Raw genomic sequence first — 18238 nt, forward strand, 5'->3', positions numbered from 1 at the left:
CTATACTGGTTGATGTTACATATAATTAGGTCTGTCATCTATCAAATGTGCTTGTTATGCAGATGTTTTTAAAAGCTGTTACTCTGTTAAGAAAATATATTTGACACAGGATTCCAACACTTTTGTTTTTTGCTACTGTGTGTGCAATACCCTTAAATCTGTACTGTATTTTTACCAATAAACAGAAATGGTTTTGAAAGCTCATTATGTAAAACTAGCTGTGGTTAATGCTACATATACTGTTTTCTGCAAGTTATTTCTGCCAGTGGTTGTTTTCTAATGATGGTATCTATTTATTTTTTAGCATGCCGACCTGGTTTCTACAAAGCATCAGCCATGGATGCCTACTGTGTGAAATGCCCACCTCACAGCTACTCAAGCCTGGACAGTGCTTCAGAATGCATCTGTGAGAAAGGTTACTACCGGGCAGAGACAGACCCCCGGTCTATGGCCTGTACAAGTAAGTTTTATTCTTTACAAGAATCTGCAATTTAGCAGTACGCTTTTGGGGTAGACTTAATACAAAACACAAATAAATAGATAATTAGCAAGGGTTCAACACATTTCCAGTTCTAGGGTACTTAACGTAATCATGACTACTCAGAATTGCTAAAGCTAAAATAAAGCACATTCTGCAATAGAACATATGCAGTAAGAGTTGAAACTGGTTATATTCTAAGTGGTCTTTTTAATACTGCAGAACTGTATATCTCCCTCTGTAACCATCTATTTGGAAAGTATCTAATTTTCTTTACAAATGGAAGCGCTTGGATGGTGTGTGGCAGAAACAAGCATTTGTTGTGTGGGGCACTATTGCTTGTTGCGGTTTTGCTATGTTAAAGTGCATGAGGTTAAACTGTTTTGTTCCATCATTACCTGTTAAAATGTGCGTCTGATTTCCAAAATGTACAATGGTGTGTTTACAGTACAGTTTTATAACCTACAAAGGAAATCACCCCTATCTTATGTTGCTATTCCACCTATGGAATATGAAGCACATTTCTTATTTCCTTGCGAATTGTCAACTCCACCTTTCGTGAGGGAGTAATGTGAGATATGGCAAGTAAACACTGTCCTAAAATTAGTAGTACCACCTTAAAGTGCCACTAACTAAATGTTATTGCTGAGCTGGAAAATTGAATTCACTGAGTGGGCTATTATTTCTTGATGCTGAAAAAGCTTTCGACTGTTTGGAATGACAATGTTTATGGTGTGTTTTAAAGAGATTTGCTTTCGAACCAAATTTTATTAGAATGATACAAGTTTTGTACTCTGTGAGAGTTACCACAGGTGGAATCTTTTCAGACTTATTTAGTATCTCTCGTGGATCCAAACAAGGGTGCCCTCTCTCCCCTCTACTGTTCGACTTATCAGTAGAACCCTTAGCCCAATTTATCTGCTAAAGTTCCTTAGTTTCACCAGTAAAAATTGAATCATTCTGCCACTCAATTTCATTATATGCCGTGGACACACTTTTATATGTGTCCGATTTAGAGCACTGTCTTCCAAATATACTTAAGATTTTTGAAAATTTTGGTTTAATAGCTGGTTATAAAATTAACTGGTCAAAATCAGTGTTAATATACTTAATGTGGAGGCAGGCAGAGTTAATATCTCCCCCATCATTCCAGTCTCACATCAATTAACTTATTTGGGATTTTGAGATACGTCCCTCCGTATCAACAATTGCTAAAAATAATTACACAAAACCGTTAAAAAAAATTGAGGGGGGTTTGAACAGATGGACGCTACTACCAACATCAGTTCCTGTCCGCATTGCTTCAATTTAAATGAACATTCTCCTGCATATTAATTTTATTAGCTCAATCCTCCCATTGGACTACAGGTCAAAACTTGATTTCTTGCTGAGAAAATCTGTCTGGAATGGTAAGCGCCCTTATATCAAATGGTCTTTATTACAATGCAATAAAGCACAAGGTGGTTGGGCCTGTCCACATTTTTCATTTTACCACTGGTCTTTCTTGTTACTTACACTAAGCCATTGGATGAACCCAACTGTACACTCTTCTTGGAAGGAGATAGAACAAGAAAGTGTATTATCAGTAGATCAAATCCAAAACTGATGTAATTCTAACATATATATCTAAATATATATATATATATATATATATATATATATATATATATATATATATATATATATATATATATATATATATATATATATATATATATGCTAATTAGTTTCCAAGGTGCAGAGGAGAGAATTTAATAAGGGTCTTGGGTCAGTGTAATATAAGAAAGAAAACAAAAATGCCTAAGTGTCCTCAGGTTGTGTAGAGGTTGTGCGTATCACCTTTTCTCTACACACTGCTTTCAATAAACATCCTGTCAGGAAGGTGGCTGATTCTCCCATCAAAGTGGCAGTATTCCTTTTCATTCAGATGCAAACAGTACAGTACATACTGTATATAGTGCAAGTTGACAGCAGTACCTTGTTTCCACTAGAGTTGACCAGTTAATAAGGAACTGTCATTTTCTTATTAAAAAAAAAAAAAGATTAAAAATTCAATTCCTATTGTGTCTGGTATGGATGAGTAACTGGTCTGTAATTGAAACGCTCTCTCCCTGCCTTTCTAGTTGTTTTGGCCGTGCACTCTCCACTGCATTCCTTTGCTCCAGATGCACTGTTGTTTACAATCCCTGGGTATACTAGATGTTATGGAAGAACAATATTCCTCTGTACTTTCACTTACATGTGGCTTTACTTGTTTTTCAGCTTGTCTTGAGTATCCTAACTGCCAGTACTGAACATACATACTTTCATTCCATTCAAAACCAGAAACCAAAAAGCAAATGTAAAAAAACCAAAGAAACAATTAAAATGACATCTGAAGATACTTTAAATGAAGATATTAAACGAAGCTCCTCATCCTATTGATGTCATGTATTGGGATCGTAGTTCACACGCATGGGTCTCGTGACGTTGAAAGAGCATCTCGTCCCTCGCCTTCGCCTAGATGTGTTTTGGCCGATCTACTACGGTCCTCACTGCATTCCTTTGCTACCAGATGCACGTGTTTGGCCACAGTCAGCCCACTCCTGGGTTATCACTAGATGACCTGTATCTGAAGAATCAGATACCTTCCTCTGTAACTCCCTGCTCCTCACACTTAACTGTAGGTCCTCTGATATACTGAGCTGTCCGCTTTCTCATCAGTCCTCCAGCTCTGTCTCCTGAAATCCTACTCGCATTAAGCGTTGCAATAAAGTATCCATTCATTCCATCCATCACAAACGGCAGAGCAAGGGCCAAACAAGCAAATGTAAAAAAACCAAGAACAATTAAAATGACATCTGAAGATACTTACTCTTTAATATTCTATATATGCAAACTTTCTACAAGCACAGATTACTTTTCTCCATACATTTGTTTCTCAGTGTGTTGCTCTTGGACCTGTATTATTTGGAAACATAGTCAGGGCATTGTTTACTATTAATTCATATATCCCAGTTGAACAAACACTTTTAACATGCGTACATATGATATAATTTGTTACAGTAAACTTACTCAGTGTTGCTGTCACCATATTATAATTCCATTATAACACACACACAAAAGCCTTCTCAGCAAATCTGGGATTTTATTTATTAATTAGGCTATCAATTTCTGGTAAGATCAGTAATATGATGTAATATATTAAAAGATAACCGACTATGAATGAAGACACTAGGCAAGATTTGAAAGTTGGTTTATGCAGTTTTGGCTGCCAGAAAATAATGATGGCTCAGTTAAAGTAACTAATTGTGAGGTAGACCATAATAATTAAAACAGGGAGCCCCTAAAAAGAGGCTCATGCCCAAACCCCTGTTCTGGGATTACTTTAGCCAGGAGTCAATAACAAAATGTCGTTTGCAAGTTGGCTAATCTCTGGACCTATAAATTACTATAAGTGCATAAACTGATACCCAAACACACCAATGTTATTTGTATTATTTTATGATATTGAATGATATTTACTTTTTACTCATCTAGCCTTCATTTAATTTCCCCTAAGATCCATCTATTGGTGGTAGATGCTCAGGGCATCTGACTTGACTGGCTCTGGATAGCAGTGATGGTACCCAATAGTCCTCATAAAGTCCTATTATAAAGAGCTATGTAATCTGACAGCACTGTCTGTCTTGAGTTATTGCCTCTCTGTTGTCAGAAGCTGCTTTTGAAACAGTAAAATATTGGCAATGTTGTAAGCCTCAAATATTAGATTACTGGCAAGTACAAGACATCACGAGCAAGCTGCCAGTCTACAGTCCATGACTTATACTGTGAAAACAAGCATTCATACTGCCAATTACACAAATAGATCCATTAAGGTAAACAGGTAACTCTCCCTTGCGGAATGATGCAAAGAAACTGTATATGAAGAGGAAAAGTAGCTAAGTGCGGCTCGTTGGACTATTGACTGTCACCATTAACTTGTGCCATATATCATTACATTTGCAAAACATGTCTTTCTGTCTGTGCTACTGGACTCTCTACCTTAATTACTCAAACAGAATAGAAGCCAAGTTGTTTATTACAGCTTCCTGTCTTGTGTGCTCATGTGACATGAATGATCATATTTCTCATTTAAAGATGAATAACAAGTTTCATTTGGAAATAGTTATTTTTTTCTTAGTTCTGAAAGCTCATACAATATCTAGAAGATATAAACATGCTCTGTAAATTATGCAGCATTAAATGTGTGGTTTAAATTAGAACAAAACAACAGATCAAATATATAATTAGCAGTTTCATTTTTTTTCCCTTTCTTGCTCTCATCAATACATATGCATCTTGGCTCACAGCAACAAAGCCAAAGTAGCTGATTAAAAAAAAAAAAAACAGTAACAGAGGCAACAGATGCTGTGAATACTGCATGTATTACAACTTTAATATTGAAAACAGACAAAGAAAACAGACTTCTGATAGAAGATCTAAAACCCACAGAAGTAGTGCCTCTTTGTACCAAATAACATTTTTATTATAGTCTGTAACATTCAGCAGTCTAATGAGGTTGAACTTGTGCCAGGCATACCAACCTGATATACAGGTTAACAGAATCACATGTGCCTATAGTAGTACAGCTTTGCTAACTCTTGCGCTGTATAACAGGAGTGTCATATTTACCAAGGTTAAATAGACTGATTGTGATTACTTTCATGACGGGTCTATAGCAACAACACATGATTGTTGTGTTTCTTTTTTAATGAAATGTAGGGGTTGCTTTGAAAGTGCTACCCTAATAGTCTATACTCTCTCTTACCCCAATAGGACCACCGTCTGCTCCAGAAAACCCAATCTCCACCATTAACGAGACGTCGGTTACCCTGGAATGGAGCCCTCCCCGTGAGAGTGGGGGTCGAGGGGATGTGAGCTACAGTGTCCACTGCAGGAAGTGCTCCAGTGATGGCAGGAAGTGCAGCCCTTGTGGTAGTGGCACCCACTTTGTCCCGCGTCAGTTCGGCCTCTCCTATGCCAAAGTGCTCATCACAGACCTTCTCCCCCATACCAACTATACCTTCGACATTGAAGCAGTCAACGGGGTCTCAGACCTGAGCCCCAGCCCCAAACAATGGATCTCTGTCAATATCACCACGAGCCAAGCAGGTGAGTTTACTCAATCAGGGTCACAATCTCTTCTGTTTTGATACAAGGCCTAACATTCTAGTAAACGTGTTGGTACCCATGGAAGGTGGTTGAGTGCTGCCCTTATTATTTTTTTCCACAAGTTTGGTTGTCTGTAGAAAAAGCAGCTTTGTATGGAGAAGCACAAGATGTACATGGAGGCTCCCTCAGTTTTGGTTTTAAGAGATGTACAGATAGAATATTTTATAGCATTTAAATGTACCTGTCCCTTTCTGCCTTAAATGTCAATTTCTTTATATTATTTACTTGTAAAAAGCCATTGGCAACAAATTGCTAACAATACAATAAAAACATGATCACAGACAACAGGTCAATGGTTTTGTCTTAAACTATGCTTTAAAAAATTGAACACAGTCAGCAGTTGTGGTCCCACCATTTTTAAAACCTTGCTCCAAACTATGTACCACAGTAATGGGGAGGAATGTAAACACACTTTTATTTATATAAATAATTTATTTACATAATAAAAAGAACAACAGATTTTTTTTTTTGGGGGGGGGGTGTTCCCCCAGTAACAGAGTAAAAATACCTTGATATTGACTTGATATACCTTGATATTGATTCTGGTTGAGCCCTGTTTGACTTGAGGGGTGTTGCATTGAAATGTGCATGAACCAACAGCAGCTTTTCTTGAGAAAACTTTGGAGAGTGATTTGAATTTTAAGGGAGAGGTGTATGTCAAGAAACTATTAAATTATTAAAAACTTTCAAATTTTTTTTTGAAATTATAAATATATACATAGAGCTGTATTGTCAAGAATATCTAAAGGAATATAAATATATATATATATATATATATATATATATATAGCAGTCGACATGCAACAAGCATTTTCAAGCATTTCTTATTATTTATTTTTTAAATCAATTTTGTAAAGGTTAAAATTGTGCTGAATAGCTATCACTCCAATCTTTGTTACTCAGTGAACTATTAAAAGATACTTTAAGGTTATAATGACAACACATTGGTTAATTTAATTGTCTGTGGTTCCTCTGTCATATTAACAGGCTACAACAATACCAAGAGTAAATGAATACAATCTGACCTCCACTTTAGCTAGATGTGGAATAAAATCAAATCAGCAGCAAAAGATTCGCGTAATTGCAATGTTTTTTTTTTACGCTAATCACAAACACCTGCCATCAAAATGCCACAATGGACAGTTGGCATTTTCCAGTGCATTATAACACTAATCCTTCCTAATAAGTAGATGATGCATATGTTACCTGCCTTCATGCTTCCCATTTACAGTAAATGTCATTCTGAAAGAGAGGAAAAGCAAGGACAGCATCACCCTGGCATGGCAAGGACCAGAGCGAGCCAACGGAGCCATAGTGGAATATGAAGTGATCTACTATGAAAAGGTCAGTGATTACAGAGACACCTCCAAAGCATACTTTCAATTATTGTACACATGGGAAAGCATAATTTTCCACTTTTTACTTGATGTACCCTATGACCCTTATTAAAAGATGTCCAGATTATCTGAGGCAATGCCAAAGGGTTAGTAAGTGGAATGTTAGTAAATGCTAACAGTTTTTATAATGCTTATTGGGTTCTTTTTTTTTTTTTTTTCCAATAGTGATGCTTTATAATGGTGGACTAAATCATTTGTTTAATGGTTTATTTTGTAATTTCATGTCTTGCTACACCGCCTAATGTGATTGTTCTATCCTAGGGGTGTGCCTATTACTCAGATCATTAGAGTATCCATTGCAAACAAAACTTATTTTTGTATTTTTGCAAAGAGTTTGACTAATACAGAAGTAGAAAACCTATTACCAGCAATGTATAACTAGCGTTCCACATTTCCAGTTTATTCCGAATTTTACAGAAACATTTCAGGATTTTTTTTTTTAACTGAACCTTGGTTTTTACAGATTTATATCTGATTTTTAGTCTACTATTCAGTATCTTCCCAGTACTATTTTCTAAGAAATACTAAAGAAATACTAAGAAATACTAAATATTTTTATTAAAATGCTGTTTTATTTTGACTCTGACATTGTAATAAGCAGAAATAACACTCAAACGTTGCATGTGATTGGTTCTCTGTTGCTTCACAAACACATTATCACCTGATTCTGTTGGCCAATGGTCAATCAAAGCCTGGTTATTGTTGCAAGTTCTGGGTGTAGTAACTAGCTTGATCAAAAACTATATTGAAATTCTTACTTGAAAATATAAATTCAGTGGATAAGGAACGGGTAGAAAATGTAAATCAGTTTATGAATATTCAAAAGAAAATGAGTGTTCTAAGTATATAAAAAGCCAAATAGCAGAAGTGGACCAGATGAGGCAGAGGATGCATTGCGTTGCAGATACTGCTGTATTGAGGTACATGTTCATGCTAACAGAATAAAATAACACATTGAAGTAAGCGACACATGAAACTAAAACAAAAAAAGTGAACTGAGAGACAAGCAATCAATTTCTGCGGCTTTTACACCCGCTTTAATAAAAGAGATTGCAGAATGACTGTGTTAATGAGTTTGTCAGAGCTCTGTGCTTTGCTGGACAGCCACTGTTTATTGCAGAGAGGTATGGTGACTTACAACAATACTACCCACCACATCAGCTAAAACACTGCCTAATACCGACAGTCTTACTCATACATATTTGACAGAAAATAATGATTCTTTAGTTGGTAAACTTATGGAACGCATTGACGGAAATGTCCAGTGTGATTTTTGACGCATCCCCCTAACCTTTGACAATTTCTGTCAATTTTCTTTTCTTTTTATGATTTCAAGAAGAGAAAACCTGCCTTGTTTTGTGCTCATGTCACATTCATACCTTCTGCAGATACTAACTCTGTCAGCTCAACGATTGCCCAAAAGTTCGCAAAGTACCAGCTAACTTTGGACAATGTTTTAATATTTGTAAAATAAACCCCCTGGAAAAATTTGTTAAGATAAAAAAACAAAAATGAGGAATGCTATATATAACACATTATGTTTCTATGTGAGAAATGCATTAAATGAGCTCCCAGGCGTTATTGGGCAGCGATCTCTTTCAGTCTCAAGTCTAGGGATAAAAAGCCAATCCATGCGATAATGAGAAGGAATAAGTACCACAGATAAACAAAAATTAGCGACACAAATTGTAGTGATGTCATCAGAGTACGATCTGAAGTGCTGTTACAAATATGACATCTAAATATACTAACATGAGCTCAACATATGTTCATATAAATGTCATGGTTTGGAAAGTCTTCAGATGCAGCCAACACCCTTTACATATGCCACGCACAATTTAAAATTATTATATAAATTGAAAGTGCTCTCTCTTGGACACTTGGACATAAAGTGTGGTAGCATTTCGGGGCACTTCTATGTGAGATGTAACAGTCAGAACATGTTAGTTTACAGTTGTTATTGGTTTTTATGTAGGTCAACAACTGCCATAATTGGGTTTGGTTTCTGATTGCATCAGTTCATCCTTGAAAAGGGATTGGTTAACGGAGCTCCATAAGGAGCCAGTTATAAAATGATTGCTGATGATTTACTTGGGAGATTATAAGATGTGGGTAAATCTGCACACAGTTGGGGGCCGATAGGCTTGCAAAGTTTTGGCAACCTCATTACAACAGGCGGTTTATTAAGCAGCTTTAAAGCTGCAGCTCATCTTCCATTTATTCCTATAACAGCACATTAGACTTATTTAGTCTTATGCTGGTATCAAAAATATAAGTAATACCAGTACATATCTAATGGCATTATTCAATTTTACTTGCATTGGTATTTTTTTTAACTACATTCCTCCACAGTTTTTCTTCTTTCCAAGTCAGAAAACAAGCTTTACTGGCATTTCAGTGCAGGGAGGAAAGCTTCCATACAATGAAGGGAAAATGATGCCTAACACTGGCAAAAAAGCATACACTGTATTAGCAGACTAAACATTCCAAAATTAATTTTGCACAACATTTTTTTTTTGCAGAATCAAAGAGACCAGAATTACACTGTTTTGAAGACTAAGTCCAACAGCATGACAGTGGATGGGCTGAAACCAGGTACTACGTATGTGTTCAGGGTCCGTGCACGCACCGATGGAGGCTATGGAAACTATGGGGGAGAAATCGAACTGGAGACCAGCCATGAAGGTGAGGGCTTGTATGCTTGGTCTGGGGTTCAGCGTATGGTGTTCTAGGAAACACACAATATAAAAATTATAATGACTGACTACTCTAGTCCACAACGGATAGTTTCCAGTGCATTGTTAAGGGGAAACATGTGTGTCTTCTCCAGTGTTAATGGCTACTGTAGCATATCTTTCTCCTTTATTACCCTTGTGATGTCACTGAAGTCTGTCTGCTTTCCAATTATTGTTAGTGAGCAGCTTACATAAGTCTACTATGGCACATCACATTTTAGGAAATGTCTTGATTTACATCCCAGACACTCAAAGTGCTGCAGTATTTACACCAATGCTTGCCCTTCCCTTTGGCAGACATGCTTGCGATTGGAGACCCAAATCAGCCCACCATCCTCGCGGTGTCAATTGCAGGAGGGATAGTGCTGCTCATATTCCTGGTAGCTTGCTTTGTTGTCAGTGGAAGGTAAGGCATTTTTATTCATCTTAGCTTTTTTTTATTTTTTTTTTGTTCATCACTGAATCCCCACATGCTTGAAGCCAGCAAAAGCCGCAGCCACTAAATAACCTTTTACCAACAAATAGTTTACATTGAAGATGCAAAAGCATACATACAGAAATACAAAGTTCAGTAAAATAATTAAAATCTACTGGAAAACAGTTGGCACAAAAACAGAATGGAGTTTAGTATGGGTAAACTTGCTTTGATTTTAATTCTCCCTCTAAACTGAAGTCTCGTATCTCTTCCTATGATTGCAATCACAGTGTTACCTATTTCTAGATATACACATATACATACAAACTTAAGAAAATGAATTAATACAGAAAATAGCAAGGCTAATAAATGACATAAATAGTGACTCTCTGAAGTTGTCTTTGGTGAATGTTCACACCAATTTCCTTCTTGTTGATTGAATTGGAAGAGAATGTCTAATCATAAAATATAATGACAGTTGCCCCTGGTCTAGTGACAGTGTCAGAAAGCCTCAATGTGAATGAAAATGTGAATACTGGGCATGGGCTTTAATATGAGAAACTTCTGCATATGTATCCTGTACATTGAACTGTACTTTTTATTATTATTTTTCCCAAGTCATCTTTATTTATAAATGAGAAGCCCTGATTAACACAGGGATCATGCTTTGTACAACTAGGTGGAAGTAATAGCCTACCACTGCTATTTTATCCCAATAAAACTGTGTGTATTCATAAAAGTCATCAAGGCACTTAATTTGGTGTTTTTGTACTGCAAGATGCTTAATCAAATCACTTCAGACCAAACCAGGGAATTGTTGAGATCTAAGAGCAAATGTTTCACAATGCATTATAATTTGAAGTTATCTGAGCAGCACTGAAAAAAGGCAGGCAGGACTATTAATTTGCAGTTTGGCAGTTCAAGGGCGGGAGCTAGAGCTGTATGAATACATGGCTTAGTATTTAGAGGCTTAGCCTCGAGTGAGTGATGATGGCCTACGGGCCAGGAGTGCTTGTTTTGAACTGTTAGTGGCCTGCAGGCCAGGGCAGAGGATGGGGTCCGGACTTTATACCGCAAGAACCTCGTACTGTGGAGGTCAGCCCCATGAGCCCCCGGGGACCCCCTGAAAACATAGACATCCTCTGACTCTGCGGAGAATGCTTGGAGGCATGGCCTTGTGGACTGGGTCATGCCCTCAGAGGACGGAAAGGTTCCTAACCTGGAAAGAAGGAAGGAAAGAGAATCCCTGTCTCCTGGAACCACCCTCCAAGGCCAGGCACTGGAGTGCGTCCGCAGGGGTATTCAAAAAATAGAGTCCATTAGTATTTGGTTTTAGTGTTTTAAGAATTGTAGATAGCCAGCGGTCACTGTCCTGGTCACAAAAGCAAAGTTTGTGGGGAATAATAGCCATTTTCTATACTTTTGAGGCATAAGCAATTAGGAAATAACACTTACTACCCAGGAACAAAAATTGTATTACATACTGTAGTGTAATACAAATACTGTCAAGACAACTTTTAAAATAAAACCCTGGGAATAACAGTAAAAGATTGTTCTGTTCCTCATCAGAAGAAACCCGATATTGAGGTCTCTAGTTAAGACCTATAAAATTGATTTAAGGTGATTGCCTATCAGCCTGAGTGCAAAAGTCAGTATTGATCACACAGAAACCTAATCAACGTGGGCCTCCATGTACATTATTTTGAGTGAGTGTTAAAATATAAAGAAGGTAGATGAGGACGAGACCAGTCGGTATTAAAAGTGTCGGCTCATTAGAGCTGAAAAGAAAACAAAGAGAGAGATGAGCTGAGCAAAGGTAAGTAGAGTGTGCTGGATAGATGCCAAATAAGTAAAAGTTGCAAACCTGGTTTTACAAGCAAGTCGATAAATCTTCATAAATTACACATTATTTTTCATTAAGAAAAACAGAAAAAAAAACAGGACATGGGCGAGTTTAAAGGAGGTTAAGAAGGAGGGTGAAGAAAGGTGAGGGATTGTTGTTGGGCTTTTTTTGATGAAGATCTAAAAAATGCATCTTTGTTTGATTGAGGAGGGTCACCTGAAAACATCACGACGTCATTTGAAAAACAAGATTTGCATGTTCAAGTGGAGCTACAGCATGAGATCTGTTATAGTGTTATAACAACAGGATTTTTTGGGAAGAAGTGGTTGTTGGTAGCTTATTAACGACATATTTCCTTCCCTCTGAACTTAGTACCTAAAGGTTTTGGTAAATGCTGGAGCCAATCCAGTCCCTGAAGATTTGTGGTTAGTGTATAGCAGTTTGTAGTTGCCAATATTAACATGCATTTTCTGTGGGGATTTTGTCTATAGACAAATACAGAGCTAAAGCCCTAAACTATTACTAATCACCTTCAATGTATTATATCTCAGACTTCATTATAGGGGTTTCACAAAAACAACAGTACTCAGAAACCAAATCTAAAACTGCACAAACAACAGTAACCAAGTTTAAGATGTCTTTGCTATTTTTAAGGCAACTTTGACTTGACATGGAAGTGTCTTCATAATTGAGTTTTTTTTTTTTCAGTGTACAGTATGTGTAATAGCTTGTAATATTACTCGTACATAGCTTGTAAATCTTTGGTGATATTTGTTTGGATAAAATCCAAACTTACTTTCAAGCTGAGACACCAGATACCAGCCATAAAACTAAAAAAACGAAAAATCTTTAAGGCTCGTCAGCATGGGCTAGCTAACAAAGCTAAACTATTTCAGAATTGACTGGGAAGTGTAAATAGGGTTTCACATCTTGGCATGTTCATTAGTTTGTTTTAGGGTTCTGACTCCACAATTTTTGGCTTAAAGGGCAGCCGTACATGCCTACGTGCATTTGGAATGATTGTTTTCAAACATATGGTTGGAAACGACACACTGCAATATGCTATAGCCAGAACCATAGTTTTGCATACAACTAAAAACAGTTTTTTGTTGCTTAGCACTGTTGACTAAATTAATTAACCTTGCTTATCATAGCTCATAAGGACTATAACAAAAACAGTTTTTTTCTCAAGATACTATAATTTCATCAATATGGCATTTGTATTTGATCAAGTACTTTATTTTGGCTTGACTTTAGCTATCATGGTTTATTTTTAAAGCCAGATGGGCCATTGTAGTTTTTTTTTTTGCACCATTAAAAGTAATCTTGGTTTGTTGTAATATAAATTTGGCTGTTGGTCTTCCTGCAGGTTGGCAGTACGAAGGGTATACAATTAGAGTGGATAGCACCTGATACATTTAACAGATGGCAAGGATTCATTGCACTTTTTTTTTTATATAATGCAATTAAAATGTGTTTGTATCACTGCTAATGATTTTGGTTACACTTCTTTAACGTGTTAACATACCAGCCAAATGGCACTTTGCTGTCGCAGGTGTCTTTTAGACTGGGACATGCGGTCTAAAATTAGTCCTGTGGAGTAGACCGACAGCTGAAGAGTATTAGTCTGGATAAATCTAAGCACTTTTGTTATAGCTGGTATTGCAGTCCTACTAGAGATACAGTTGTTGTCTGCACTGTAGAAGTATTGTATCTAGATACCCCCAAATATAAGCCTGGGTGTAACATTTTATATTGTAAAAATACGTTTCAGCAGCAAACAACATTTTTAGAGTAAAATAGACACATTTACTATTGGCCTGCTTTTTTTTTTTTTTACATTTATCAGCTGTTTGTATTCAGGATTTAGTTACGAACCCCTTTTACATATTCTTTTACCAGGTTACTGATTAAGTGGCGCCAATAGCCAACTGAGATATCAACTCAAACCATGCTCTAATTGGAGCAATGAGCCTTTTTGCATTGATCTTTGCGGTCTTACTTATTGCAATACCACTATACAAACAGTATTTTGTTGACATGTATAGGAAATATTTATTCTGATGTATATCCTGAGGTTCCATTTCAGTTTTTAACAGTAGCCACAGACTCAAGATTGTGACTGTGCTTTACAAGTATAGCCTTGTAGTTTTACCGGCAGTTCACTACTATGCACAAAGTTTGCCTGGACGTAATTTGTCTGTGGAGCTGATATGCTGTAGTGTATCAAAAAAGGGAATCCCTAATGGGATTGTCAAGTAATTGCATCTGCTTTGACCTACCATTTTTCTGGCGTTATAAAAAGAGGGAATTGTGAAAGCATAATGATAACTCTTTACAACGGCACAGAGATCCACTGCCATTTTAGCAATGCTGCAAGGGATTAGAAAAACGAAAAAAAAAGTGTAGCTTGCAAAACAAAATTGACAGAAAGCCAACCCAGTCAGAGCAATTATAAAAAAGGGATAGCTGTAGCTGTGACACCTGTCACCTCATTGATTGCCAGAGTAAATGGGGCTGAACTTGGTGGTCTCATCCCTTCAGAGCTGTGGGGTATCTTGTCCACCCAGCTGAGAAGACAACACCAAGTGTGAGAAGCAGACTTCAGGATTAATTCGCAGCAAGGCACTGTACCTGATTGCTGGAGAATGGATGTTTAAGAGCTGGAATGCTAAAATAGATGTGCACTGTTCAGATACAGATATAAGTGCTGCAGCTGGGGTTATCGTTAAGGGTATAATGATTCATTGTGTTGCAATGCTTCTCTACATGATGTATCATATTTTATATATCTCTGTGATTAACGTTTATTTGTGATATATGATCAGAAGCATCATGACATATCTTATTGTAGTCTAGTTCTTGATGACATTAACAGTTTGAGGCTTCCAACATTTGAAGGACTATTTGAGTGAATAATAATAGGATACATATTCTACTCTGTTAGCTTTTTTACAGGAATGAATTCGGTTGTGTTGAGTGACATTAATCTCCAACCTCACTGGTTTTGATTAAAGTCTTGAAATAAAACAGAAATTATTTTGATCTGACACCATCTTATTAGCTGTAAGCCACACAAGAGATGATTAGAAATCTTCTGATCTTCCTATAGCATTCTCCTGTCCTTATAGAAAGAGTCAGTGTTCGTGCAAGCAAAGGATTATGAAACTTGCACAATAAGAGAGAATTACAGAGGCATGTATCAAAGAAGGGATAGGCCTTACAAAAACATATGACAATGGCTCGATTCTAAATAAAGGACTCTTATTGTTCTATTTACTCATGTAACAGTGCCTTTGTGTATGTAACTGGCATTCAAGTGTGCTTGTGTTGGATTTTGACCACACCTCTTGGGTCATCTCCTATCCTATTACACAGTAACATAGTGAGTTGTACCCATCTCCCGTCTTAAAAAGATGTGTTTTTAATTGAGTGTTGACTTGCACAGCGTTGGATTAGGTATGAAACTGCATCATAAAATACCATCAACTGAGGCAGAGCCTTGAAGGATGTCTAGATACGACTTATTATGTTGTATGTAGCATCCAAAGATGATAATTAGCTCACATCCATACTTGCAGAAACATGCCTAATTCATTATAAAACCAGCGTCAGCACTCTTTATTTATACTAGGCTGAACTCAGATGCTGTCGAAAGTGTATACAGTATGTCATTATCAGAATGAACTTATTTTTCCATGATACAATAAAAGGATTAAAGCTTTACCATAGCATGCCAATAAAGCACGGTTTAAACATGTGTAAATTAAAATATGTGTTGTATGTATCTGTGTGCCATTCTCTCTGACTGGTTTAGCAAAACCACATCACACTGAAATTAAGTAATCAAGTCCTGCCATGGCTTGGACTCTATTGTACAACAGCTGAATCTTGTAAATAAGAAAATATGACATTCAATTAATAATGAATGCCATTCCTTATAAAGTAACATTTCGCATTCCAAGGAATAAATCAGTCATCTTATAATGGCGGGCCATAATAGTAAATATTAAGAAAAGGATTATATGATGTAACTGTTGCTTGAATATGAATATATTGCCTAGATGCTTTTTTTTTTTAATGGTGAAAGACTGTTGGAGTAACTGCAGGATCTCCTTTGGTTTTGTACCATTTAGTATCCAAAACAAAGTTTTGAATGGTTATTCTAAGGTATTCCCGCCTTTGAGTTTGTAAAGCGGTGAATGAAGATTTGAAACGACATGCTAAAACTTTCAACACTTACTTCCAAACTTTGATCTCTATGGATTTTGACTCTTGAACATCAGAAGGTTACGTGGTAGTAACCAGATTACCTAAAAGAACGAACAACATACAATTTACTTGAACACACATAGATATGAACACGTCTAAATGACAAATTGTTATTTTCTTGTACCGGTTCAAATCATCAATTTTTGTCATGTATCTCCATACATGTCCCCAAGTTTAGTATTATCTTTGAACAAATGTACTGTCTGAGTACTTAGTTGACTGTATCTTGATGTCATTAGGCAGTTCAAGAGTGTATAGTCGGGGACACATCACATATCTGCCCTAACCGTTTATCCACCATGATCAACCTCTTCAGCAACATTAGTTTATTATTGAACAAAGTTTTCGGACACTGTGTTGTGTGTGATTCATGTGCTGCTATTGCTGGTAGTGTCACATGCTGCTGTTCAGTGTGCCACTATGTAAATAAATCCTGTTTGGCTTTGGGGTGTATCAGCTTCAACCTCTGTCTCGCTCTCCTCCCTGTCACTCAGCAGCGAATACACGCATCCACACAGCAGACGGCTACCCTGTCACAAGCATTAATACACTGTAAACAAGGAATTTAGGGGGGCTCCCTCATAAAAGCTGAATCGCAAAACAATAATTGTGTGAATATAATAATTGTTACAGCTGTGTATAATGGTATTTAAAACAGGATTCATTCATCTGCCTTTTTACATATCCGCTCTTACTCTGGTCCCTCCACAATCAGATATATCCTATAAGTAATTCCTGATTGCTTTTATTTTATTATTTTTAAGGTTACTAAATTGAATTTTAAAAGAATGGTTCTGCTGTACTACATGTACAACAAAGACATTACATCGTGCTGACAAAAGTAACACTTAGGGGTAGATGTACTAAGATGGGCCAGTCGCAACTGGTCCAAAAATCATCAAAGTATACATTTTATCGTATTTACCAAAAGAAAATATGTTAATAAAGAGAGCCGCAATATACTAAATAATGAAAGGCGGTTTAATCAGATTCTATAATGGGGCCCCAACCTTCACCCCCAAATAAAAAAAGTGTTTCTTTGAAAAAGCTTTTCATAATCATACATTAGCCCCTTGCTAAACCGGGTATGTCGTTCTGACATAAAGAAGTGTCAGGTTTAAAAAAAAAGAAAAAAAAAGAAAAGATACAATAAAATCGCACACACATACATTTGTAGCGCTCAGTGTATTTTAAATGTGTAAATCATTGCGCTGAAATAACACTAATGTATTTTGGGTAGGCAACACACTACATTATGAAAAAAATATAAATCTGTACAGTAGGCCTGTACAGTATACAGTATAGTAGTAAATTCAAATGAATGCCTAGGGCACTTTCTTTTTACTTTAGCCTGTAGGCTACCAGTAACACTAAACCAGAAATGGCATAGAAATTTGTTTTCAAGGCTTGTAAGTACACCCTGGTTTTAGGGAAAAAAAGGTATTTGGGTGTTCGCCTCAAAAATGCATTGAGCACTGAGAACTGGCAACGCCCGAGAAAAAGCAGACTGGGAAATGCCAGCAACAATTGATTGTTTGAAACATTCTTTCAAAAGCTCTTAACAAATTGATGTGATTGTAAGTGTCGCAATGGCCCGCAGCTTTAGTACATCTCATTATAATATTTAAGATGTAATATCTCCACATTTTTTGTTTCCTTTCTGTGAATTTATGCAAAAACACCCATAGTTGCATATTCATCTATGACTGAACTGCAAATTAAAAATGTTGCCGCAAATCATTCCCTAAAAAGTTGCTAACAGCATTGCGCATGTTTAGTACATTTTATATATATATATATATATATATATATATATATATATATATATATATATATATATATATATATATATATATATATATTTAAAAAAATAATTGCACTTCCACCTACCCTTTAAAGTGTAAT

The 18238-nt window shown here is 36.5% G+C and overlaps 1 protein-coding gene across 1 annotated transcript in view; it reads left to right on the plus strand.

The window, feature by feature from the left end:
* Positions 1-18238, plus strand: part of LOC121323554 (ephrin type-A receptor 3-like) — a 113656-nt gene that overhangs the window by 61660 nt on the left and 33758 nt on the right. The window contains exons 4-8 of the mRNA XM_041264673.1: positions 305-460; positions 5276-5611; positions 6903-7015; positions 9591-9753; positions 10101-10209. Of these exons, the coding sequence (XP_041120607.1) occupies positions 305-460; positions 5276-5611; positions 6903-7015; positions 9591-9753; positions 10101-10209 (877 nt within the window). The remainder of the gene's footprint in view (positions 1-304; positions 461-5275; positions 5612-6902; positions 7016-9590; positions 9754-10100; positions 10210-18238) is intronic.

Source organism: Polyodon spathula, chromosome 11, assembly GCF_017654505.1.
Source record: "Polyodon spathula isolate WHYD16114869_AA chromosome 11, ASM1765450v1, whole genome shotgun sequence".
In the NCBI taxonomy this organism is placed as follows: domain Eukaryota; kingdom Metazoa; phylum Chordata; class Actinopteri; order Acipenseriformes; family Polyodontidae; genus Polyodon; species Polyodon spathula.